The 24,708-nt window shown below is 44.2% G+C and overlaps 1 protein-coding gene across 5 annotated transcripts in view; it reads left to right on the top strand.

Annotated features, from left to right (window-relative positions):
* UNC13C (unc-13 homolog C) overlaps positions 1–24,708 on the top strand; it is a 197,275-nt gene that overhangs the window by 105,205 nt on the left and 67,362 nt on the right. For all 5 annotated transcript variants that reach the window (XM_061595472.1, XM_061595471.1, XM_061595474.1 and 2 more), the window contains 4 exons: positions 7,898–7,966; positions 9,763–9,852; positions 11,234–11,362; positions 22,216–22,349. In XM_061595472.1, coding sequence (XP_061451456.1) covers positions 7,898–7,966; positions 9,763–9,852; positions 11,234–11,362; positions 22,216–22,349 — 422 coding nt within the window. The remainder of the gene's footprint in view (positions 1–7,897; positions 7,967–9,762; positions 9,853–11,233; positions 11,363–22,215; positions 22,350–24,708) is intronic.

Genomic DNA, 24,708 nt, shown 5'->3' with positions numbered 1-24,708 from the left:
TTCCCATGATTCTTTGGGTGAAGCCATGACTGTTTCAAGTAGAATCAAATTCTGATGTGGATGTAGCCAGGGACAGCTTTGGTTTAAATTTTAGTGGGAGACTACACGTCTCTGCTGTGTAGTAAAAAGATGGGGGAAACCCTGAAATATAATGATACTATAAAAAATGTTTTCCTTTTGGAAAGGGGCTTTCCCTCTTCCCAGTGCCCACCCACCCAATCTCCTCCCTTCCTCCTCCCTTCTCCCTCCTCCCTTCTCCCTCCTCCCTCTCGCTGCCCCTCCCCTATGATAGTTTCACTTATCCTAAGCATGATTGCACAAGAGTAAATCCTATTGAACTCAATAAGCATGCAAATGATCAAACCTACCCTTCCCTCCTCCTCCTCCCTCCTATCCCCTCCCTCCTGTTCCTCCCCTTCTCTCTCCCCTCCCCCTCTCCTCTCCCCTCCTCCCCTCACCACTCCAGCCCTCCCTCCCCCATGAACAGTTTCATCTATCCTAAGCATGATTGCAGGGGGGGAAATCCCATTGAAATCAATATTATTTATTTATTTAAAATATTTCTATCCCACCCTTCTACCCTATAATAGGGCACGCAGGGCGGCTTACAAAAATAAAATCAGACATGTACTTAATAAAATTGTAAGCAGTAAAATCACAAAAACATTAAAATAAATTAAAATACATAAAATATAGTATATATATATATATATATATGCACACATATATACATATATATAGGGATTGGTACTATAAAGGGACTACAAAGGTAAAATTTAACGTAGAAGACATAAAATCAGTGTCAGGCTCTACCTTCAGTAAATAAGCATGCAAATGATCAATCCATTCTCAGCCAACTTGCACAGGATCCCATTTCTTACCTTCCAGATTAAAAAGCAGAGAAATTCACTAATAGGCAAAAAGCCTTGTGGTTTAAGAATGTACCTATAGCCCACAGATATTTCTATCAAACTTTAAAAAGCAGGGAAATTGGGCAGCTATAGTGAATGCACCAGGGGAGCAGGACACCTGACCTCCTCTCTGAGATATTGTACTGCCCTACAAATCTGTCAAAATGCAAACATGATTTGGGTTGGTCTTTCACGGTCCAATCCACTTCCTGTGTAGTTTGGATGAAATTGACAACATGTTGGTGCAATTGCACACCATTATGTACAAAAGCACACTATGAGAAAATGACCTGTGTGCATTTCAACATGCGTGTACACAGCCCACATGCCCCCTCAAGAACCAGACTTATTGATAGGGATGTCAACCAGCAGGAGGCTCCTTCCCAAAAGAATCCAGGCCCCTTGGCACAGTCGCCTCACGTACTGAAATCCATCCAGGGAGCATTTGGTATGTCATCCACCTGTTGGCTTGACGCTGGCTGGCCAGAGGACTCTGCTCCTCATCTTGTGGAGCCAGCATCAGCAGAGCAGAAGTGGGGGGGACGGAGAACTGCCCACTTGGAGATGACCTGTCAGGTGCCGCCTTCAACCGCCGCCACTCTCTGCTGCCCCTGCACGCGGTCAGGTCACACGGCAGAAGCAGCTCCCGCACCAGCCTCACCAGCCAATAGGAGCAGAAGGTGCTGGAAGAGGACATAGGCTGGACATGGTGGAGCAGCCGGCCTGCTCAAGGCCAGACTGCTTTAAGCTCCAGTTCTGCTCCTGCATGTCAAACTGTTCTACTCAATTTCTCACGACAGCTAAGTGCAAGTTGAGAATAACGCAATATAAAGTGATTCACTGGGTCTTTTGGACCCTGGATGCTCTTTCCTTGGTTTAGGAGAGAGCTCTCTATCAGGGCTAATTTTGGTGGTGGCTGTAGAGACCCATCCGTGTGTATATTAGCAATGGGCTCCATTTCTGTAATAATCGGATTTGCCATTGGATTAATTATTATTTCTGATACTCTCCATCTTTGCAGAGAAAATTTTGAAGTAGCAACTCTCCGCACCTGGTTTCCAATTAATTCTTCTTTTTTTCCCGATTCTTTTTTTAATTTGCTTTGAAATCATCAATAGTGTGAGTGATGCTTTTATCAATCTGCTTTCTGTGTGAGCTCTTCAAATGTGTATTCCTTTTAACTAGTGTCAATGAAGTGTTGATTGTAACTGACAGACAAAAAGCAGCAGGGGGAATGGGGTGTTGATTGTTAGCAGCAGGGGGGAAGACACTGACTTGATCATCTGCCCTAATCTGCCCTGCAATGCTCTTGAAAAGGAATGTAAACAGGCAATAATTACAGTGTTCAGAATAAAGACCGATACTGGTGGAGACTCATGAATAAATAGCGATTATAATATAGACAATTCTCTGCAAAGCAAAAGAAAAAATCGGAGGAGATTGGAAAAATGAAAAGACATTGGAGGAAAAATGAATCGGATCATTAACGACCGCTAGGGAGCCACACTTAAAAACAAAACATAAATAAGGAGAGGATACCATCGTGTGTGTGTGTGTGTGTGTGTGTGTGTGTGTGTGTTGCTCTGTCTTGGAAGCAGATATTGCAGATTCTAGTAGGATTGTTTTATACCCAAATTCACATTCAAGGAACTATTCTAGTGGAGCTTTCTAGTTTGGGTTCTCCGACAACTGATAAGGAATCCCCATTGCTGCCCTGGGCAACTGCTGAGAGGAAGGGCAGGATATAAATCTAATAAGAATAAGTAATTGTGAGAGCCATGTTGGTTGCAAGCAAGTGTTCTTGCTGGTATGGAACAACAAATGCATCCACTCTGGGAGCTGACATGTGACTTCTCAGGTGGCTGGAACGGGCCAAAAAAATTAAATAACTAGGTGCTCTAACCCTGCTCCCTTTGCTCGGCAACCCTGCCTACCATTGCCAAAGGTGCCCCCTTCCTCCACATGGGTCACCAACACCCCCACCCACCCACATTGGTCGTCAAAACACACACACACAGAAACACACTGCCCTTTGCCACCCCCCTTGCCCTCGCCGCCACCCTCTCCCCCTCACCAATCCCCATGCACTGCCACTCCCCACCCCATCCCGCTTGCCTTGGCTGTTTGCTGCTGCTGGCTGTGGTCTCCCACCCACCATGAGTCTCTGCCACCGCCTGCCCAGGGCACTGTGGCCACTGCCTGCACAGCCACCACAGGTCTCTGGCGCTTCTGTGACCTCTCCCTGCATGGCCTGCCCCCTTGCACAGCCCCACCCCTGACGCCATGCTGTGTGATGGCCTGACAGCTTATGCACACACACATATATACATAAATGAACCGAAAAGAAGTAAGACATGGAATCATAGTGACATTTGCTCTGCCTGTATTGATGATGTTATGAACTAAAAAGAAATCAGGATTTTATACCTTTCAAAGGTGTTATGTTGTGATATGTTTGTTATTCTCTAAATCAGCCTTGTTAGTAAGTCCCCCAAAGTTACTAGACTGCAAAAAATATTGCTCACCTGCTCTTATGAATAAAAAGCAGGGTAGTTGGAAACAAAAAACTGTGCAGTCTCCACATGGGCCGCAGCCGGAAGCGCTGCCTGCCTGCCTGCCTTCTCCAACAGCTGCCTGCAATCTCTGCTGGAGACGCACAGGAAGCGGCCTCCCCGTCCAGCACACCCAGCACAGTAGCGCTGCCCACTGGGGGCAGAGCGACTGAGATTTCTGCTCCTCCGTGGCCATCCCATGGCATTTCCACATCCCTTCCTCCATGCACAAAGGGAAGCCGGGGGGGGGGGGAGGGCTGGCCAAGCATCACCAGGGAAGCCCCTTTCTCTGTGGCCAGCATGGAAGCTGAGCATCTTGTGACTCTGTCCTTTCTTCACTTGCCTGCATGGAATTCCTGTTGGCCAGTGGCAAGTGGTTGAATGCAAGACTGTTTTAGAGCAGATTTCCATGGAGTTCTGCATTTCATAAAAGAGCTTAAACAAAACCAAAATTGTAGAAAATTGTTTGGTCCTCAGGGTGCCTGCTTGGCCCCTCTGCCACTCTGCTGAGGAAATCCCAAGGGCGACAGGCAGTCCATGAGCCCAGCCCACCGTTCCACGAGTCCATTTCTCCAGTGGGATTGGCCAACCAGTGTGTCCACAAAAGCGACATGTTTTTAAAAGTTAGCAAAGCAGAGGGTGCTATTATGGTCTGCTTTTTCTCTTCCCAGAGTTACAGGCTGGGTCTGGGACTCTGAGTCCCTCCCACAGCCCAGTGGCTTCACGGAGGCTGGGATTGTGCCTAAATCCACCGTGAAAGCTCCACCAGATCTCTTTGCTTCATCCCTGCTGATTTCGATGTTGTCGGCTAATTTTCATTATGTCGGCATTACTTTAAACAAGAAGAGACATCAGATTCTGAACTGCTCGAGTGCCTGGAGCAAAGAGCAACAAGGGTGATGGCAGGAGGCAAACTGCTCTGCCCGCCCCCCAGACCAGCAAGCGGAGCAAAACTCCCCAACACCGAAAAATGACCTCCCTGTAATTAACTCGGCCAAGCAGGGTAGTCAGGCTTATCGCAAAAAGATTGAGAGTCTCTAAAAAGCCTTTTCAGCTGGGAGGTGCACTGCAGCTTTTGAAAGCCAGTCTCACATACACACACAAACACCGCCACACACCCGCCAACCTAGCACCTGTGTTTCTATTCCTAGCTCCAGCTCGCTCTTGTTCAGAACATTTTTATCTTAATCTTTACAAGCTGAGGTCCTTTCTCTGAGGTTAATGCTAATTTACATTTGACGCAAATAGCAAAACAATTTGGGATTCAACAGATGGATATCAAGAACGGCCAGCAGCAGGAAATAGAGCTCTGAGTTCAGGCAAAGCTTTCAGCTTTTTTCTAAAAGCAAACTGTTCCTTTGATTCAGGGAAGCCTGAAAACAGCTGGAAGAAAATCTTGTATTGGCTGTTCTTGATTTAAATTTATAATATTTTTATTCCTCATCTCTGAAAACCACCAAGGCACTGTTGTTGTTGTTATGTGCCATCAAGTTGATTTCGACTTATGGTGACCCTGTAAATCAGTGACCTCCAATAGCATTTGTTATAAACCATCCAGATCTTGTCAGTTCAGGTCTGTGGATTCCTTTATGGGATCAATCCATCTCTTGTTTGGCCTTCCTCTTTTTCTGCTCCCTTCTGTTTTTCCCAGCATTATTGTCTTTTCCACTGAATCATGACTTCTCATTATGTGTCTAAAGTATGATAACCTCAGTTTCATCATTTTAGCTTCTAGGCAGGGTACACCCATCACAAATAAAAACAGCAACATCATAAAAACATGAAAAGGATTACAAAGAACAACACTACTAAAAGATTTTAAATGGCCAAATTAAACAGCTCATCAGCTGAAAGGCTAGATGAAGAAGGATGCTCAGAAAAGTCCCCCTCTGTAAGCCAAACAAGGCACCACCTCCGCAAATGCAGGGTCCCACATGCATTGTTGCGTGGGGTGCACGATGCTTTAGCCAGAGCCAAGGGGCCTCCCCTGCAAATTGTCCCCCTCCCCCAGTCAAGCTGATTTCTGATCTCTGAGTCCAGCAGGAGAAAAACACTCCATAATAAGGGGAGGGGAGTAATTGGAGACCCCCCTTCTCTCCCACAATTGCTCCTTCCTGCCCCCATGTCAGCATTGCAAGGCAGACACAGCAGAACCACCTTGCCTTCTCTGAGGACTGGCCCAGGCAGCAGCTGCTGCCGCCGCCGCAATTCCACATCACAGGGCTGCGGAAGGGGCGTTTTCCAGGCTGCCGCAGAGCCCGAGCCGGGGACAGCTGAGGCAGCTGCCAGCATCACTCTCCTGAGGCTGGTCAGGAAGCAGCCATGAAGGGGGATGCTGAAGGTCCAGGAGGGAAGGTGGCAGCATAGCCCACCCACAGCCGGGGGGCATCCGTGCCAGACAGGAGTGATGTGCCTCTTCCCCAGCTGGGAGCACAGAAGGGATGCTCAGCCAGAGCCTGGAGCTGTGACATCCAGAGGAAACAAAATGAGGGAACTTGCCAGACTACCCAGGAGGAATTGCACGCCCAGCAGCCCCAGCAGAATGCACCCCCGTGGGTCCTGGCACTCAACCGTGGGGCTGTCGCAAGATGTCATCAGCCCAACACACAGAGCAGGTCACACTGTGGATCTGGTCCTCTCAATGGGACAGGAAGAGGGTGATCTGCAAGTAGGAAATATGAGTCCCTTGTCATGGTTGGATCACCTCCTCCCCAGGTTTAGGCTTTCTGCATTTTTCCCCTCTGCAGAGGCTTGTGAGGAGGGTCTGCCCACAGATGCTGATAGATGCAGCTGGTTTCCAAATGGGTCTGGGGGATCTTCTGAGTGATGCAATAAGCACCCCTGTCAAAGCCCTGGCTGATCTGTGGAATAGGCAGGTGGCCCATGCTGTTGACAGGATAGCTCCTGAGCACCCTCTCCCGCTTAGTAGGGCCCGGTCGACTCCTTGGTATACACCAGAGCTAAGGGCAATGACACGAGCTGGGAGACGGCTTGAACACCAATGGAGGGAAAAACCCAGCGAATACAGCTGAACACAGGTGAGTGCTCCGTATTGAGCCTCCTCAGTGGTAGTGAGGGCAGCAAAGAAAGGGCACTCTGCTGCCTCCGTCACGTCCTCATTACTCCACCCAACACAGCTTTTCTGGGTTCTACGAAGCCTTTTACACTCTGGCCCACAGGAGGTGATGGAGCCAACAGTGGCTCGCTGTGACTTGTTTGCAAAGCATTTTGAGGATAAAATCACTTATGTCTGCCAGGACCTTGTCTCCACTGTTATAGCGGATGAGTCTCAAGAGGTGTCCGCAGAACACCGCCTGGTCCTGTTATGTTGGATGAGTTCTGGTTAGTAGGGCTGGAGGATGTGGACAAGGTGTTAGGTTTGGCCTGGGCAGCCACTTGTGCTCGTGACCCTTGACCCTCATGGATGATAAAAACCAGCAGAGAAGGGGCAATGAGCTGGGCCAGGGGGGTAATTAATGCCTCCTTGTGAGACGTGGTGCTCCTGCCTGTTTAAAGGAAGTGGTGGTTAGACCACTCCTTAAGAAACCCTCCCTGGACCCAGAAAATGTAAATAGTTATCAGCCAGTTATCCATCTCCCCTTTTGGGGCAAGGTTCTTGAGCTCATGGTTGCAGACCACATCCAGTTTCTCTTGGATGGGATCACTTTTCTGGATCTATTTCAGCTGGGGTTAGGCCCGGTTTTGGCAGAGAAACTGTTACCCTGTATGATGACCTATGTCAGGAGAGAGACGGAGGCGTATGCCCCTGTTGATTCTCCTTGATCTCTCAGCAGCTTTCGATACCATCAGCCGTGGTATTCTTCTCTCCGAGTTGGGGGTGGATGGCACTGCTTTGAAATGGTTCCAGTCCTACTTAGATGGTTCTCTGCAGAGGGTGGTGCTTGGGGAATGCTGTTTGGCCCAGTGGAATCTTCAATATGGGGTCCCGCAATATGAGGCCAGTTGTATCCCCCGTGCCATTTAATGTCTACATGAAACCGCTGAGTGGGGTCATCCGGAGTTTGGGAGTAAGTTGTCAGCAATGTGCTGATGACACACAGCTCTACTTCTCCTTTACTCCTGCAGGTGTGGCAGTGGATGCGTTAAATCAGTGTCTTCCCTCAGTAATGGCCTGGATGAGAGCCAATAAACTGGAGCTTAATCCAGACAAGACTGAGGCACTGTTAGTGGCTGGTTCCTAGACTGGCTGGAGGGATGTGGCCTGCTCCGCAGGGTGTTATGCTCCCTCTGAAGGAGCAGGTATGTAGCCTGGGGGTACTCCTGGATCCACCTCTGTCGCCTGAGGCTCCAGTGGCCTCAGTGGCACGGAGTGCCTTCCATCAGCTTCGACTGGCGGTCCAGCTGTGCCTCTCTCTGGACAGGGGCAGCCTAACTTCGGTTGTCTGTGCTCTGTGTTGTTGTTTTTCCATGCAGAGAGAAAAGTTCATAAAACTGTTGGATCAGCTGCACAATTCACTGAGGATTGACCTCTCTAAATACAGGGTATGTACAGCCCCCTTCCTCATCGCCCCAAACTACATCGCTGTGTCTGCTTCTGCCTGACTTGGGGCTCCTCCAGACGCCCCGTTAACTGAACATTCAGCCTGATCTGCTTGTGCAAAGCTTATCAGGAATGTATTGGAACGGAGGAAGCTCCCTTATGCTGAGTCAGGCCAGGGGCCCATCTAGCACAGTATTGTCTGCACTGACTGGCAACAGCTCTCTGGGCTTCAGGCAGGAGTTTCTCCCAGCCCAACCTGGAGATGCCGCTGGAGATTCAACCTGGGACTTGCTTCATGCAAACCAGGTGCTCTAACCATTGAGCTACAGCGCCCTCCCCCAAATATGATGCCTGCTCTATTGAGCATTCATTCTTATTTGCTTGCACAGAGGCAATGCATCTCCTTTATCCCACTTTTTAGTGCATTTCCCCATCACTTTCTTAACTGCAAGCAGTCTTTCTGTCTGTTAGTTTTTAAGTGTATTTGTTGTGCCAGGGTGACAGAGCTCTTCAGCCCACTTTAATTGTGCAAACTTGGGCTGAGGGGCCTTCAGACTGTCACTATTTTGTGGGATGGGTTCACGCACATACAGGAAATTTAGGTTTGTGCAATTAAAGCAGATGAAAGCACTCTGCTGTCACCCTAGCTCAACAAATCCCCTTTAAAAAGAGACATTTTGCAGTTAGGAAATGCCATGAAAAGTGGGAGGTGAACCACTGATTCAAAGGAAAATGTATAAACGCCCTGCAAGGCAATCAGGACGAATGCTCCATGAACAGGTTGTCTGGAGGAGCCCTGAATCCCTCCCAGAAAATAGGGACAGGCTGGAGGAGACCTTGGGGTTGGATTCATTCTGTGACTGAGAGATGGATGGAATTGGGGGCCCAGGCTGGCCAGATCTCTCCAAGGTATTGGGGGGGATTTCATTTGCTGACATTCAGAGATTTCAAGGCACAGACTTTCCTGTATTGGGCCTCTGAGCACTGAAGAAAGCCAAAGAACTGTCTCTCCGCTTCTCTTCCAAAGTTGGGTAGTTTCCTCGACACAAATAGCATGATGATCTTGTGGGGGAGCGTGGCAAGATTTTGTCTGATCTCTTGGCATGCTTCTTGCAAGCTCATTGCATGGGTGCGGCAGAACTGGATTTCAGGCCTCAGAGCAATTTGCATTGAGCAGGAAACTCCCAAGCCAGGTCCAAGCCCTGCTTGCAAAGCTTAAAGATGGGAAGGGTTGATATGGCATGTTTAGAGTGCAATTTTTTGGGGGGGTAGTTTTGTTATCAGACAGCGGTTGCTTTTCCTTATCAAGAGTAAACCAAGGGCTGGAATGCTCCTTCCTCTCCTAGGGGTGAAGGGGAGGTGGTGCATCTCCCATGTGGCACTTCAGCTGAAGTGTCTTGCCTGGACGGGTGCCCTTCCTCTTTTCACAGCCTGGTGCTCAGTCCAGTAGAAGGCGCTGCTGGTGCAGAGGCCCTTGCCATACCTCCCTGAGGAGGAGGAGGAGGAGGAGGAGGAGGAAGCCTATTCCCCCTTGTAGGCTTGGGCTCGGGTGCCATTTCTTGGCCAGACCCCGCTGAGGAGCTGAGAGGAAGCCTGCATTGTCCTTTCCATGTTTGAAGCGCAGTTCTGGCTTCTCTTCCCAGCGTGACCATTGCAGCTGTTCCTCTTCCTGCTGGCTCAGTGTCTGCTTGCTGCCGGAGAGGAGGGTTGGACTCCAGGGACTCTGGGAGCCTGGTTCTCTTGGCTTGCTGCGGCTGAAGTGCCTGCCTTTTTGTTCTCTGTTCTGTTCATGTGCCAGGACAATTTCCCTGCCAGCAGCCCCGAGAGGCTTCAAGACCTGAAATCAACCGTGGATCTGCTAACCAGCATTACATTTTTCCGCATGAAGGTAATTACAGCTCTTGATAACCACAATGTGCTTCTCGAGATCACCAGATCAATCTCTTAGTGCTTAAATGGGGACTTAGGAGGACAATTCCTACCTGGGGGCTTGCTTGAAGACCTAGAAATCCTCACAATAACCTCCAGCTGTGAATTAGGCCAGAGAGAGAGGAAGGAATTGTTGAAAAGATTTTGCTACAATAACATTTCTCCGATATTGTAGAATGACGTAATTCAGCACTAGTAAGGTGCTGTTTTCTGGTGTGACCAGAAATCTTAAACTGTAAAATATTAAGCGGACATAATTATTTAGAATTTTAATACTGCTTAAAGTTCCTTTGAATTCACCCCGAAGAATCCTCAGTTTCTTTCCTCCTTCACCTGAGGGCCACCACCAGATCCAGCTTGGGGGTGGCCTGGCTCTGAACCTCCTCATTCTAAACCCCCAACCCTCTGTTGAAAACAAGATTTTCCCCATATTTCACCAAAAAATATGTTGGAAATTGACCAAGCTCATCTACATGGGAGCATTTCTTCATAGGAAATACACTGCATTTACCTTCGTAATAGATTTGCACCATCCACAGTTCCTGCTCAATGTTAACTGTCCATTGCTTTTTCCCATTCACACAAGTAGGCATTCCTCTGGGAAGGATTAGTCTTGCTGTTTCCTTGTGGCCCCACCCTCTAATTATACATTTCCACTCCCTCTGGTTGCTAGATAACTGAGCATGCTCAGTTTACCAGCTGCAGTAGGTTCCTTTAAAAAAAACACCCAGAAGTGCAAATGTATTTACCGTCCCTATGGTTGGTAGGATACAGCTGAAATACAAATCTTTGTTTGAGCAGTATTATGCTTTTGTGCACGTTAGGGGGGAAATAAAATAAATGCACTGTTTGCAGCAACATAAAAAGGCCAGCAGACAGAGGAGAACAACTGGAAGCTGTTTGTCAGCCTACAGGAAACAAAATGAAAGAAGGGAGGAGGAGATAGTGGCGTGGGGAGGAACATGATTGATACACTCACATAAAAGCATCGGAGTAAAGAGCCTACATGGAGGAGGGAAGCAAAGCCCACATATATTTTTCTCCCCTTTTTGTATTATCAGTGGATTGGGTTAGTACAGATTTACAGAGGGAAAACTGTGTGATAGCTTCTGTTTGCCAGTAATGTCATGTGAACTGTGCAGATTTAAAGCAGATGTGAGTAGCACTAAACACACAGTAAACTACCACCCTACATCGTTGAAGCAGAGACATTCTAGAAAGTTGAGGATGAAAATACTGATATAGTAAGAGCTGCCCTTCCTACAGGCCCAGTAATTTGACAGGGGCAAACTATGCAATGTTGAAACTCTTGAACTCTGATTCTGTGCAATGCTGCTCAGGTCCTGGAACTGCAGAGTCCACCCCGAGCCAGTGCGGTCGTGAAGGACTGTGTCCGAGCCTGCTTGGATTCCACGTACAAGTACATTTTTGACAACTGCTATGAGCTTTACTCTCAGCTAATGGACCAGGTGAACTTTTTATGCCTTCTCAGTCCCCCAATACTTTGTGTAGGTTTAAAGTCCTGTTTGCCGAGCTTTCCTCTTGCTCATGCCCAGGTCGTGCTTTGTGGGTCCATTCCAGAGGGTGGCAAGGTTGGGCCAGAGCAGTGCTACGTTCAAGAAGACAGATGCAGCCTAACAGAGTTCTCTACCTGCATGTCCTGCTTCTTCTAGGTCCGTGGGGTGGGGGGCGGGATGGACTGTGTTTCCTGTGCCCAAGCACCTTCAAAGTCCCAGAGCCAGTGTGCCGACTCCCTGTCTGCTTATTTATTTCCTGAATTATACCTGCCCTGCCTTTCACAACAGCCTCAAAGCTTCTCACAATGAAACAATTAAAAATACAGCTACAGAATAAAAAAGCAGGTAGCAGCAAAAAAGCCAGAATAAGCCAGCAGCTATAAAGACAGCAGAAAGGGCAATTAAAAGAGGTGAGGCTGGACTTTGCATGTCCAAGCAGGCTCCGGGCAGGTGTGTCTAAGGAGAGAACACCATCACTTGATCTGCACCATAAAAGACCTCTTGTCCACCTGGTTTCTGAAGGCCGCTGGAGGTGAGCCTCCGTGACGATGCTGTGCATCCTCCAGGGGAGCGTGGCTTAATGAAGTGACTAACTATATATTGAGCAGGCATGAAAGGAAGATGGGTGGTGCTAGAAAGTGGGCCCAGTTAGGATTTCCTGTGGTCTGTCAGAGTCTGACCACCAGCCTTTAGGTTGAGACCTACTGCTGAGATCATGAAACTGGGAAGATCTCACTAGGGTTGAACTTGGATGCCCCCCATGTACCTCCCTCCCCATATGCCTGTGGCCCATTCCTGTCCCTTCTCATGTAGGCACAGAGAACAGCCACAACAGGTTCTGGGTGGAAGCTCCCTCACCTTAATGGAGGACTCTCGTCTTCACAGGCTGCTTGTGGAAGCCTCCCAGCTCTCCACTGCTCCAAACAGACTCTGAGACTTGATAAACCTACCTCTGTCAGGTCGAGCAGCTCTGCTCCGCCTCATCCCAACCTGCTTCGCAAGAAAATTGTTCAATTAGAAGGAGAGAGTGATCATATTCCTTCCTCTCATTCCTCTAAATGAAGATGCAAAGAGAGAGGCAGCCAAATTGGCAAGCCCTTAAATGTGATCAGTTCAATTGAAAATGGAATTGGCAATTCTTGCATGAGTCAAAACAGTAAAAATGTCGCTTGACCATAAGGAAATGGAAATCAGGCCGATTGCTGTTCAGCGGAGGTTGCAACGGAATCCTTGTATTGGGGGGGGGATGCCTCTATGCAGGGATTTGTGTGCCTCTCACTTCAGCAGCAGGAGAGGCCGGGGCTTGTTCCAGACCTTTGCCAGGCATGGCAACACCCTTCCTCCCTCCCTAGCAGCAACTGTCTCTTGAGAGGTGTCATGCATGTGGTGTACCTGTCTTGGACTATCCTGAAGGGGCCTCATGTTCAGAACTGTGATTGCAAGTGGCTGCTTTGGATGCATAGCAAGAATTCACCCATTGATGCAAAATGATGATAGCCTTTATCATCTCCCTGATACCTCTGCTTGCCTTTATAGCCATCATTTTTCTCTCAGCTTAATCTCTGAATGACATTTCAACACATTCTGCATTCACCTTTGCCATCAGCTCTGTTTACAAGGATCTGAATGGCTTGGACTGTGTGGCACTTTTGTCTCGCAAATGTTAAAACAAAAACAATATTTTGGAGGCTGTTCCCAGTTTAGCTTGAGAAAACACTCCAAACAGCAAATAGTTGGCTTTGAACAATGCTTTTCATGGGCAACTTCAGGCACATCTGAGGCAATTGGAACCAGCACTGCTCATGAGTAAGATGCAAACAAGGCCCATATGTGTGAAATCCAGCATGACCTGCTAAGTTTCCAAGGAAGGAAGGCAGTAGAGTCAGCTGGAAGTCTTTCAGCGCTGTCAGAAATCTTGGCAAAACACTCCTCCTGGGAAATGTCAGGGTTGCATGAAAAGAATTCCAGCCAGAGACCCCACAGGTTTCCATCAAGGGGGCCTCCCCACCTCTCTTCAGTTGATTTAGAATCGTAGAGTTGGAAAGGGCCTGTAAGGCCATCCAGTCCAACCCCCTGCTGAATGCAGGAATCCAAATTAAAGCATACCTGACAGGTGGCAACACAAGATAGTGCTGGAAGATGAGACCCCCAGGTCAGAAAGCACTCAACGAGCTACTGAGGAAGAACAAAGGACAAGTACAAGTAGCGCTGTGACATGACGCAGCTGGGTCAAAGTCAAAAGGAAGCCCAGAGGCTGATGCGCACAGACGCGAAAGGAGAGTCCAGAGTTGTACAATGCACACAATAGGAACATGGAATGTGAAAAGCATGAACCGGGGAAAGTTAGAAATTGACAAGCAAGAAATGGAACTTATAAACATTACAATACTTGGCATGAGTGAATTAAAATGGACAGGAATGGGACACTTTCAATCAGGCAACTACAAAATATTTTATGCAGGAAATGAGAAATTAAAAAGAATGCGGTTGCTTTAATAGTGAGAAGTGATGTAGCAAAATCAGTTAGGAGCTATAATGCAAGGTCTGAGCGAGTGATATCAATGAGATTAAACAGGAAACCTCTTAACATAACTATCATCCAAGTCTACGCTCCCAACAACAAACACAGAAGAGGAATTGGAGAGATTTTACACGGACGTACAGGAGGAAATTGATCACACACCAAAACAAGATGTTCTGATAATCATGGAGGACTGGAATGCAAAAGTTGGGAATAGAGAAGAACTAGAAATTGTGGGGAAATGGGGCTTAGGAAATAGAAATGAAGCAGGAGAAAGACTTATTGAATTCTGTGATGCCAATAATTTGTTTCTTGAAAACACATTTTTTGAGCAACAAACATGGACATCACCAAATGGTCAATATAGGAATCAAATTGACTATATAATTGGTAGCAGAAAATGGAGGAGTTCCATACTATCTGCGAAAACGACACCAGGAGCAGACTGCGGTACAGATCATGAACTGGTAATATCAACAATCAGAGTAAAGCTAAAGAAGAACAAAGCAATCATAATGCCAAAATACATAATAACATCCCAGAAGACTATAAAGATGAAATCAGGAACAGATTTTGTTCGGTATTATAAAAATACCAGAGAGAAATAGGAACTAATTGGTTGGTCCTATTTCTTAGCAGAGATATAAAAAATACAAGCAGCAGAATGAGAATGTAAACCAGGCCCACCTTTCTCTATATAAATAACAACAGACACAATCTTCTTAGGTAAAAGATAAAAACATTTACTCACAAATTCTTCATATGTTCAGAAACATAGGCTCTAGCTTAGAAGAAAGAAAATAGGAGTCTCAGTTCATTTTAGTGGTTTAGTATTGATGCTGTTAGAGAGAGCATCTGTGCCATGCGGCCTCTCTCAGTGGTGGATAGATCAGCAAAGGAGAATATTCAAAAAAATCCCCCAGGACAAAGGAGGAGGAAGTAAGGTAAGTAACCCCACCCATTAGGAAGTTACATCATGGTAAAACAGGTACATGGGATATTCCCCAAATATCTCTTAAAGGGAACATGCAACATTTGCCTATTCCAACAGATTTGAGGCTTTAAAATTAGTTGATAGAGAACCAGAAGAACTATGGATTGAAGTCAGAGACATTATCAGGGAAGAATGCAAGAAGACAATACCTCTTGTTAAAAAGAGAGAAAGACCTCAATGGATGACTGAAGAAACTCTTCAAATGGTTAAAGAGAGAAGGAAAGCAAAAGCAAAAGGAGGTAGAAACACGGTCAGAACCGTAATGCAATAATACAGCGACTGGTACAAAGAGAACTATTACAATAGTTAATGTATAGAAATAGGACAACAAAAAGTGTAGAACAAGAGCCCTATTCCAAAAGATTAGAGAAATGAAAGGGAAATTTAAACCATGAGTAGGGATGTTGAATAATCAAGAGGGGAACACATTGACCAAGATGAAATAAAAGTAAGATGGAAGCAATACACTGAAGAACTCTATAAAAGAGATGCCAGGTTAACAGATTCATTCCCGGAGGAACCATATAATGAAGAACCAGAAATTTTAGAATGTGAGATGAAAGCTGTTCTTAAAATTCTTGGAAGAAACAAACCACCAGGAACAGATGGCATACCAGTAGAGTTGCTACAAGTTACTGAGACTGAATCTGTCCAAATTTTGACAAAAATCTGTCAAGAAATATGGATAACTAAACAATGGCCCACAGACTGGAAGCACTCAATATAGATCCCAATTCTAAAGAAAGGGGATCCCAGGGAATGCAGTAATTATTGAACTATTGCCTTAATATCCCATGCAAGTAAAGTAATGCTCAAGATTCTACAACAAAGGCTCTTACCGTATTTGGAGCGAGAAAAGCCCGACATCCAAGCTGGATTTAGAAAAGGAAGAGGTACGAGAGATCATATTGCAAACATACGTTGGATAATGGAACGGACCAAGGAATTTCAGAAGGAAATCACCCTGTGCTTTGTAGATTGCAGCAAAGCCTTTGACTGTGTTGATCATGAAAAACTATGGAATGCTTTAAAAGAAATGGGGGTGCCACAGCATCTGATTGTTCTGATGCACAACCTGTACTCTGGACAAGAGGCTATTGTAAGGACAGAATATGGAGAAACCAATTGGTTCCCAGTTGGAAATGGTGTGAGACCCTATTTATTTAATCTATACACAGAACATATACAGAAAGCGGGATTGGACCAAGATGAAGGAGGTGTGAAAGTTGGAGGGAGAAATATCAATAATTTAAGACATGAAGATGATACCATACTACTAGCAGAAACCAATAATGATTTGAAACGAATGCTGTTGAAAGTTAAAGTGGAAAGCACAATAGCAGGACTACAGCTGAACATCAAGAAGACTAAAGTAATGACAACAGAATATTTATGCAACTTTAAAGTTGACAACAAGGACACTGAACTTGTCAAGGATTATCAATACGTTGGCACAATCATTAACCAAAATGGAGACAATAGTCAAGAAATCAGAAGAAGGCTAGGACTGGGGAGGGCAGCTAAGAGAGAACTAGAAAAGGTCCTCAAATGCAAAGATGTATCACTGAACACTAAAGTCAGGATCGTTCAGACCATGGTATTTCTGATCTCTATGTATGGATGTGAAAGTTGGACAGTGAAAAAAGTGGGTAAGAGAAAAAGGAACTCATTTGAAATGTGGTGTTGGAGGAGAGCTGTGTGCATACCATGGACTGCGAAAAAGACCAATAACTGGGTGTTAGAACAAATTAAACCAGAACTGTCACTAGAAGCTAAAATGATGATACTGAGGTTATCATACTTTGGACACATCATGAGAAGACATGATTCATTAGAAAAGACAATAATGCTGGGAAAAACAGAAGGGAGTAGAAAAAGAGGAAGACCAAGGAAGAGATGGATTGATTCCATAAAGGAAGCCACAGACCTGAACTTATACAATCTAAACAGGGTGGTTTATAACAGCTGATATTGGAGGTCGCTGATTCATAAGGTCGCCATAAGCTGTAATTGACTTGAAGGCACATAAAAACAACAACATGCCCAGTTCTTTCAGCCTCTCTTCATACGGCTTTGTTTCTAGTTCCCTGATCATCCTTGTTGCCCTCCTCTGAACCTGTTCCAGTTTGTCTGCATCCTTTTTAAAAGTGCAGAGTTCACAACTGGATGCAGTACTCCAGATGAGGCCTAACCAGTGCTGAAGAGAGGGGAATCAATACTTTACACAATTTGGAAACTATACTTATGGTAATGCAGCCTAAAATAACACTTGCCTTTTTTGCAGCCACATCACACAGTTGGCTCATATTCAGCTTATGATCAGCAACAATCCTAATATCCTTCTCACATGTAGTATTGCTGAGCCATGTATTTATATCCCACCCTTCCTCCCAGCAGGAGCCCAATCTTATAATTATGCATTTGGTTTCTTTTCCTAGGTGTAGAACTTTGCACTCATCCCTGTTAAATTTCATTCTGTTGTTTTCAGCCCAATGCTCCAGCCTATCAAGATCTCTGAATTTGTTTCTGTCTTCCAGGGAATTAGCTAATTTTGTACCATCTGCTAATTTTGTATCACCTACAGATTTGATAAGCATTCCCTGTATCATTTCATCCAAGTCATTAATAAAAATGTTGAAGAGCACTGGGCCCAGGATCAAGTCCTGCGATACCCTGCTCGTTACCTCCCCCCAATTTGAGAAGGAACCATTGATAAGTACTCTTTGAGTATGATTCTGTAGCCAGCTGTGGATCCACCTAGTAGTTGTTGCATCCAGCCCACATTTAGCTAGCTTGCTAATCAGAATTATGTCCACAGCATTCCCACAATCTACCAGGGAGGTTACCCGATCAAAAAATGAGATAAGATCATTCTGGCAGGATTTGTTCTTGATAAATCCATGTTGGCTTCTAGTAATCACTGCATTGTTTTCAAGGTGCTTACAGATTAACCTCTTTATAATCTGCTCCGGAATTTTCCCAGGGATTGATATCAGGCTGACTGATCTGTAGTTCCCAGGTTCCTCCCTTTTGCCCATTTTGAAGATAGGGACAACATTAGTCTTCCTCCAGTCATCCGACACTTCACCCATCCTCCACGATTTCACAAAGATAAACCTTTGGAATTCCCTCCCCTTAAATATTAGACAGGTGCCATCTCTTAACTTTTGGGTGCCTACTGAAGACCTTCCTCTTTCAACAAGCCTTTTAAGTAGGGGCCTGTCTGCGTCTGTGTTGGAATTGCTTTTTAAGATGTTTTTAAAGGTTTTTTTAAAAAAAGGTGTTTTGTTTTAATGTATTTTACAGTCTGGTTTTATTATGTTTTTAGTGTTTTTGTTTGCCACCCTGGGCTCCTACTGGGTGAAAGGGCAGGATATAAGTTTAATAAACCAATAAATAACAATTGGTGTTAAGAGCTCGAAGCATCTCATTGTTCCATAGCATAACAAGAGCTTCAACCGCATCACCTACTCTATCAACCGGAAGCTCCCCCAAGGCGTTCAGGAATCCAGGGGATTCCATTAGTCCACAGGGGCAGACTATCTTAATCTGACCACCATCCCTGCAGGGAGGATTGAAGCCGTAAGCCTAAACTTCAACAGGAAATGGTCTGACCACGACAATGGGGTGACATCCATCCCCCCATCTCCAGGCCACCCTTTACTTTGTGGTTTTTGTTTTGCTTCCTCTTTGCTGGCTCAGTCCTTTTTTTTTTTTAATAATTTTTATTCAAATTTTTCAAAAAACAAACAAAACAAAGTCAAACAACAAAGACATAACAATACAACAAAAGAAAAAAAATAAAATAGTTGACTTCCGATTTGTCGCAGATCAGCTATAAGTATATAATATATATCAAACCTGTCCCTTAATATATACATACAGGATCACTTTTCTCCATAGGCTATCTTAGTTAATCGTCAAATCCCAATATCATCATTTTATTTTGATCTTTCAACAAAAAGTCTAAGAGAGGCTTCCATTCCTTAAGAAATGTGTCTGTCGATTTTTCTCTAAGTAAACATATCAATTTATCCATCTCTACTAAGTCCATTAATTTCAATAGCCAGTCTTCCGTTGTTGGTGTTGATTCCATTTTCCACTTTTGTGCATATAATAATCTTGCTGCTGTAATCATATATAATATTATTCTTCCATATTTCTTTTCTATTTGTTTATCCATAAAACCCAATTAAAAAAATTCTGGTTTTGACTGAATATTTATCTTTAGAATTTTTTGCATCATCCTACCTATCTGTGCCCAAAATGATTTTGCCTTTTTACACAGCCACCACATATGATAAAATGATCCTTCTTGTTGTTTACATTTCCAACAAACGTTAGAAACATTACTATACATTTTTGACAACTTTTCTGGAGTCATGTACCAACGATACATCATTTTATAGAAATTTTCTTTAAGATTATAGCATAATGTAAATCTCAAGCCTTTTTTCCACATATTTTCCCATTGATCCATTTGTATGTTATAACCAAAATTTTTTGCCCACTTTACCATACACTCTTTTACTTGTTCTTCTTCCATATCCATTTTCAGCAAGAGTTTATACATTTTCGCAATTGTATTTTCATCATTTGTACACAAACCTATTTCAAAATCAGATTTACTTATTTCAAACCCATACATTTTCTTGTCCATTTTATATCTTTCTAACAATTGTAAATAGGCAAACCACTGAGAACTATATCCTTCCTTTTTTTTGAATAAAAATTATTTTAAAAAAAAGAGACACATAATGGTATTTTCGAATAGAACCTTGGTTTATATCTATTCCATATTTTCAACAGAGGACGTCTTATAAAATGATTATTAAAGTCTACTTTTACTTTTACTTTGTCATACCATAGATATCCATGCCATCCCCACTTCAGGTTATGGCCCTCCAAATCCAATAGTCTTTTATTCCTCAATAAAATCCATTCCTTTATCCAGACTAAACAGCAGGCAGCAAAATAAAGTCTCAGATTTAGTAATCCCAGTCCTCCTCTTTCTTTGGCGTCTTGTAGTAATTTAAATTTAACTCTTGGTTTTTTTCCTTGCCGTACAAATTTAGAAATATATTTTTGCCATTGTTTAAAAGGTAAATCAGAGGATATTACAGGTATTGTTTGAAACAAAAACATCATTCTCGGTAATACATTCATTTTTATCACAGATATTCTACCCATTAATGACAATTGTAGTTTATCCCATCTTAGCAGATCTTTCTTCATCTCTGTCCATAATTTTCATAATTATTATGAAACAACTTTGAATTTTTATTTGTCATAATGATACCTAAATATTTCAACTTTTTCTCTATTGTAAAATCTGTCTTGTCCATTAACTCTTTCTGTTCCCTTAAAGTTAAATTTTTCACCAACATCTTTGTTTTTTGATTGTTGATCTTAATTCCTGCTAACGGTCCAAATTCTTTTAATTTGTCCATCAATACATTAATTCCTTCCAAAGGGTTTTCTAATACAATTATCAAATCATCAGCAAATGCTCTCAGTTTATATTCTTCTTTTTTTATCTTTAATCCCGAAATCCTTTTATCTTGCCTTATATCTCTAAGCAGCACTTCTAAGACCAGAATAAATAGAAGAGGAGATAATGGACATCCCTGTCTTGTACCCTTTTGTATTTCACATGAATCTGTTAAATCTCCATTAACAATTATCTGAGCCTTCTGAGATGTATAAATCGATCTAATCCATATTAAAAAATTGTCTCCAAAATCCATTTGCTCCAAAACCTGAAACATAAATTTCCAATTCAAATTATCAAATGCTTTCTCAGCATCTAAAAAAATCAAAGCTGCTTGTTTATCATTTCGTTGTTCTAAATATTCCAACACATTCAAGACATTCCTGACGTTGTCACGTAATTGTCTTTTAGGTAAAAACCCCGATTGATCTTCCTGGATAAATTGTTGCAATATTATTTTCATTCTTTCTGCCAAAATCATTGTAAAAATTTTATAGTCATTATTCAATAGAGATATCGGCCGATAATTTTTTGTTTTAGTTAAATCTTGCTCCTCTTTAGGTATTAATGTTATGTTAGCATTTTTCCAACTATCCGGTATCTTTCCCTCTTGCAAAATAGAATTCATTGTATACTGTAAAGGTAGCAAGAGTTCTTCCTCCAAACATTTATAGTACACTGCAGATAACCCATCTGGTCCTGGCGCCTTTCCTGATTTAATTTTGTTTATAGCTTCAGATATCTCTCTTGACGTGATAGGGCCATTAATAGCTTGTCTCTGAAAGTCTGTAATTTTAGGCAAATTCTGTTTAGATATATACTCTTCTATTTTTTCAGATGGGATTTCCTGACACTTGTGCAATGTTGAATAATATTGATGAAAAATCGTTTTGATTTTTACATTATCTGTCAGCATCTCATCTCCTTCTTGTATCTTTAAAATAATATTTTTTTGACGTTCTTTTCTTAATTTATATGCTAACCATTTCCCCGGTTTATTTGCAAATTCAAAAGTCCTTTGTTTAGCAAAATTTAGTTTCCTTTCAATTTCTCTAACTGTCAGCATTGATACTTGATTCTGTAATTGGTTCAAGATCTGGTAACATTCAGTGCCAAAAACATGCAACAATGCAGAAAATCAGACAAGGGGCAAATGATTTTTCACAGCACTGTAGTTGTGGTATGTTCTACCTATGTTGTTTTATTTTAAGCTTTACTTTGGGAACATTTTTGAAGGGCAAGATGAAAATGTCCATGATAAAACAAATAAGCAAACAGGCATCTTTTGATTAATTTTGCAGGAGAACTTTGTTGAACTGGACTTGCTGAGAGGAGGCTCTTATTCCCCTGACAGACCTCCTTTCCAAAGATAGATTAGATTTCAGTAGGAAGTGGTATCAGTAATTGCCAGCTGATTATACTAAACTCTGCCTCCATCTGCCTATTTTGTAACTAGCTCCTCCCCAGTGCCACAATTGTGTGGGTAGTGGGCCTCAGTAATTTTCATCCATCTCTGGGAGAGGCACTGCTCAGGCTGTTAGCAGTGGAGGATGTGGGTGGGGTTGGTGGACTGTGCACAGTGATGAGTGTGGACCCTCTTGCTTTCCTGAAGGAAACTTCTGTTGGCTAAGCCATAAGATAATGCAAACAGGCAGGCACTTCAACCCCAGGGCAAGCCTGTTTCAAGGGGCTTTTTCCACATTCTGCTTTTAGCAAAAGAAAAAAGTGTAATAGATAAACTAAATCGGGCTCTTTCTCCCTTTTCTTTTTCTTTTATATTTTTCCTTTTTTGATGGCAGGGTAAAAAGCAAGATATTCCTCGGGAGGAACAGGGTCCGACTACTAAGAATCTGGATTTTTGGACACAGCTCATTACCCTCATGGTTACAATCATTGACGAAGACAAGATGGCCTACACTCCTGCCTTGAACCAGTAAGAGTGAACGAGGGTGGGGACGGAGGGCCACAGCTGTTTCACAAGGGCAGAAAGCCTGCTGTGATGCGGTCCACATCAGCAGCCAAAACGTTATTTTTCAAAGTTGTATTTTAGGCCCATTTTTAAGTTTTTGTTCTTTTCAAGGGTGTGCACCTTTTTTGTAGGCCTAAGAATGCTTCACTTTCTGTGACAGGGATATCTGCCTTTTCCAGGCAATGGTCCCTGCAGGGCAGAGGTAGCCTATGTGTTGCCCTCCAGATGTTGCCTGCCTATCTCTCCCATCATCATCATCCCTGGCCACTGGCCGTGTTGGCTGCTAGCACTGGGGTCCAACACTGTGCAGGCTGCAGGGCGTGTTGGGAGGCACAGGTGTTGGCTGTCTCTGGGTTGACCGCAGTTGTCCTCTGGGAGCTCTGCCCTGTGAAGAAACCACCTGGCTCAGGCAGCAGAGGGAAGGAAAGCAAATGCTACAGCATGAGGTTCTTGCTGAATAGATTAGTTCTTAAGAAGTTGTTGGAATCTGCCTCCAGAATGAGTGTCAGATGTCGTGGGATTTGAAAAGGAAAGGGTTCCATGGAGGGAAAATATCTGTAGCTCTATGGTGGTCACTCAGTGTTATGAAAGGAATTCCGAAGACAGATCATCGGCAAATATCCTGAATATTGGCTCTTGGATCATCAAAAAGAATGAATCAACAAATTCTGCTGTCCCCCTCCCCTGGTCACTAGCCCCTCTTCCCCTCTCGGTGTAACTCAATCTAAGCCTAGGCATTTCTAGCCCAATAAACCTTTTATAGGGATGGGCTCTGCTTGGTGGTGCTGGTTCAGATCGCATTCTGCCAAACTAGCAGGTGGTTACGGCCCATTTTTGTTATTTTTCCTCTATCTCTGCTTTTATCAGTTCAGGTTTTTTCTCCCAAAAAATAATGACATTATTTCTTATAATGTTTTCCTTTTGGAAGAGAGAGCAACTTTCTCTCCCCCATGCCTGCCCCTCCACCCAATCCCCCTTTGTCGCCGCCACCACCTCCTGCTCTCGAATCATGTTGGACCTCCCACAGCTGTAGGAGAAAGGGAAAGATTGCCTGGCCAGTTTCATGTTAGCAAACAAAGACCCATGCTGGTCAGTTTCATGTTCACACAACAACACAGCAGAGGGAAAACAACAATAAAAATATTGTTATATTTGATGCGATGTTTTTCCAAAAAATCTGGTGTTGGGAAATGCTACAGAAGTTCACAGTATTCGGGATCAGTTTGCAAAGACAGTGAATATGCATACTATGGGGAAATCCGGTGTCCAGTTTGATTTTGGCGAACTCTTGCCCTCCCCTACCTGTTTGACTCCCTGTGATCGAGCACCAGCTGCTTGGAGAGGGAGCAGCACCCCTCTCCACTGAGGGAGCCAAGAGGAGGAGGGTAGCCCTTGGCAGGCATTCCAAAGAGAGGAACGTAGAAGGCCTGTGAGGAAGGGCAGCAGGGGGTCAGCGCCATCGCTCCACCGCTCTGTGCTGCCATTTCCAGCTTTGCAGCAGGGAACCTTTTGCATCCATGGAGCGCTGGTTTTCCTGGGCACTAACATGTGCAGGGAACCTCCACAGATACAGACGGTTCCGTGCTGCAGAGAGTCATCTTCCACAAATTGGAAATCGATGGAAACTGCCAAGGAGGGTGATGGTGCTGGAGGTAGCGGCATGCCCCTACGCATCACGTGCTTATGCTCTCCTCTCTCTGGAGTGCCCCTACTTCCCTCCTCTTCCTCTCTGCATCTGTGCCTCTTGGCAAGGTCTTCTTTCCCAGTGATGGCTGCCCCCTGGGGAATCTATTTCTGATAAAGAGTTCAGAGGGTTGGGGGGGCAGAGGTGGTGACTGGGCAGGACCAGACTCCTAACCTTTTGAAGTAATTGTCAGAATGAGGCTTTACAGAGAGCAAAGTCGCTTCAACTTTGAACTTGTTAACAAAGCATCACTCTGTAGGGTTGCTCTTCAGAGGCTGATAAATGGCCCTTCTTCTTCTACTTTCAAAATGCCAGAAGTAAATATGTCCATTTCCTAGGGCAGGTGACAGAGTGGGAAGAAGATACCCCACTACAGTGTTTCCCCAAACCCACTCACTGGAAATGGCCATAAAGGGAAGCCTGCCATGGTGTTGGGGAGCAACTGCCCAGCTGACACTTCTGTGGCTGCTTGTGGACATCCCCTGGTGCAGGAGTAGCCACTGTGTGAAGCATTGCACATGTGAGCCTGATGTTCCTTCCAAACAAGCCACCATCCCTCATGATGATTCTACTTTTTGAAGTCAGTTAGGGTGCAGCACTGTCCAGACTGGGGATCTTCCCCATCAGTAAATAAAGAGG

Source organism: Rhineura floridana, chromosome 14 (assembly GCF_030035675.1).
Source record: "Rhineura floridana isolate rRhiFlo1 chromosome 14, rRhiFlo1.hap2, whole genome shotgun sequence".
In the NCBI taxonomy this organism is placed as follows: Eukaryota; Metazoa; Chordata; class Lepidosauria; order Squamata; family Rhineuridae; genus Rhineura; species Rhineura floridana.
The sequence above is the reverse complement of the archived record's forward strand: the minus strand, read 5'-3'. Positions and strand labels throughout refer to the sequence as shown.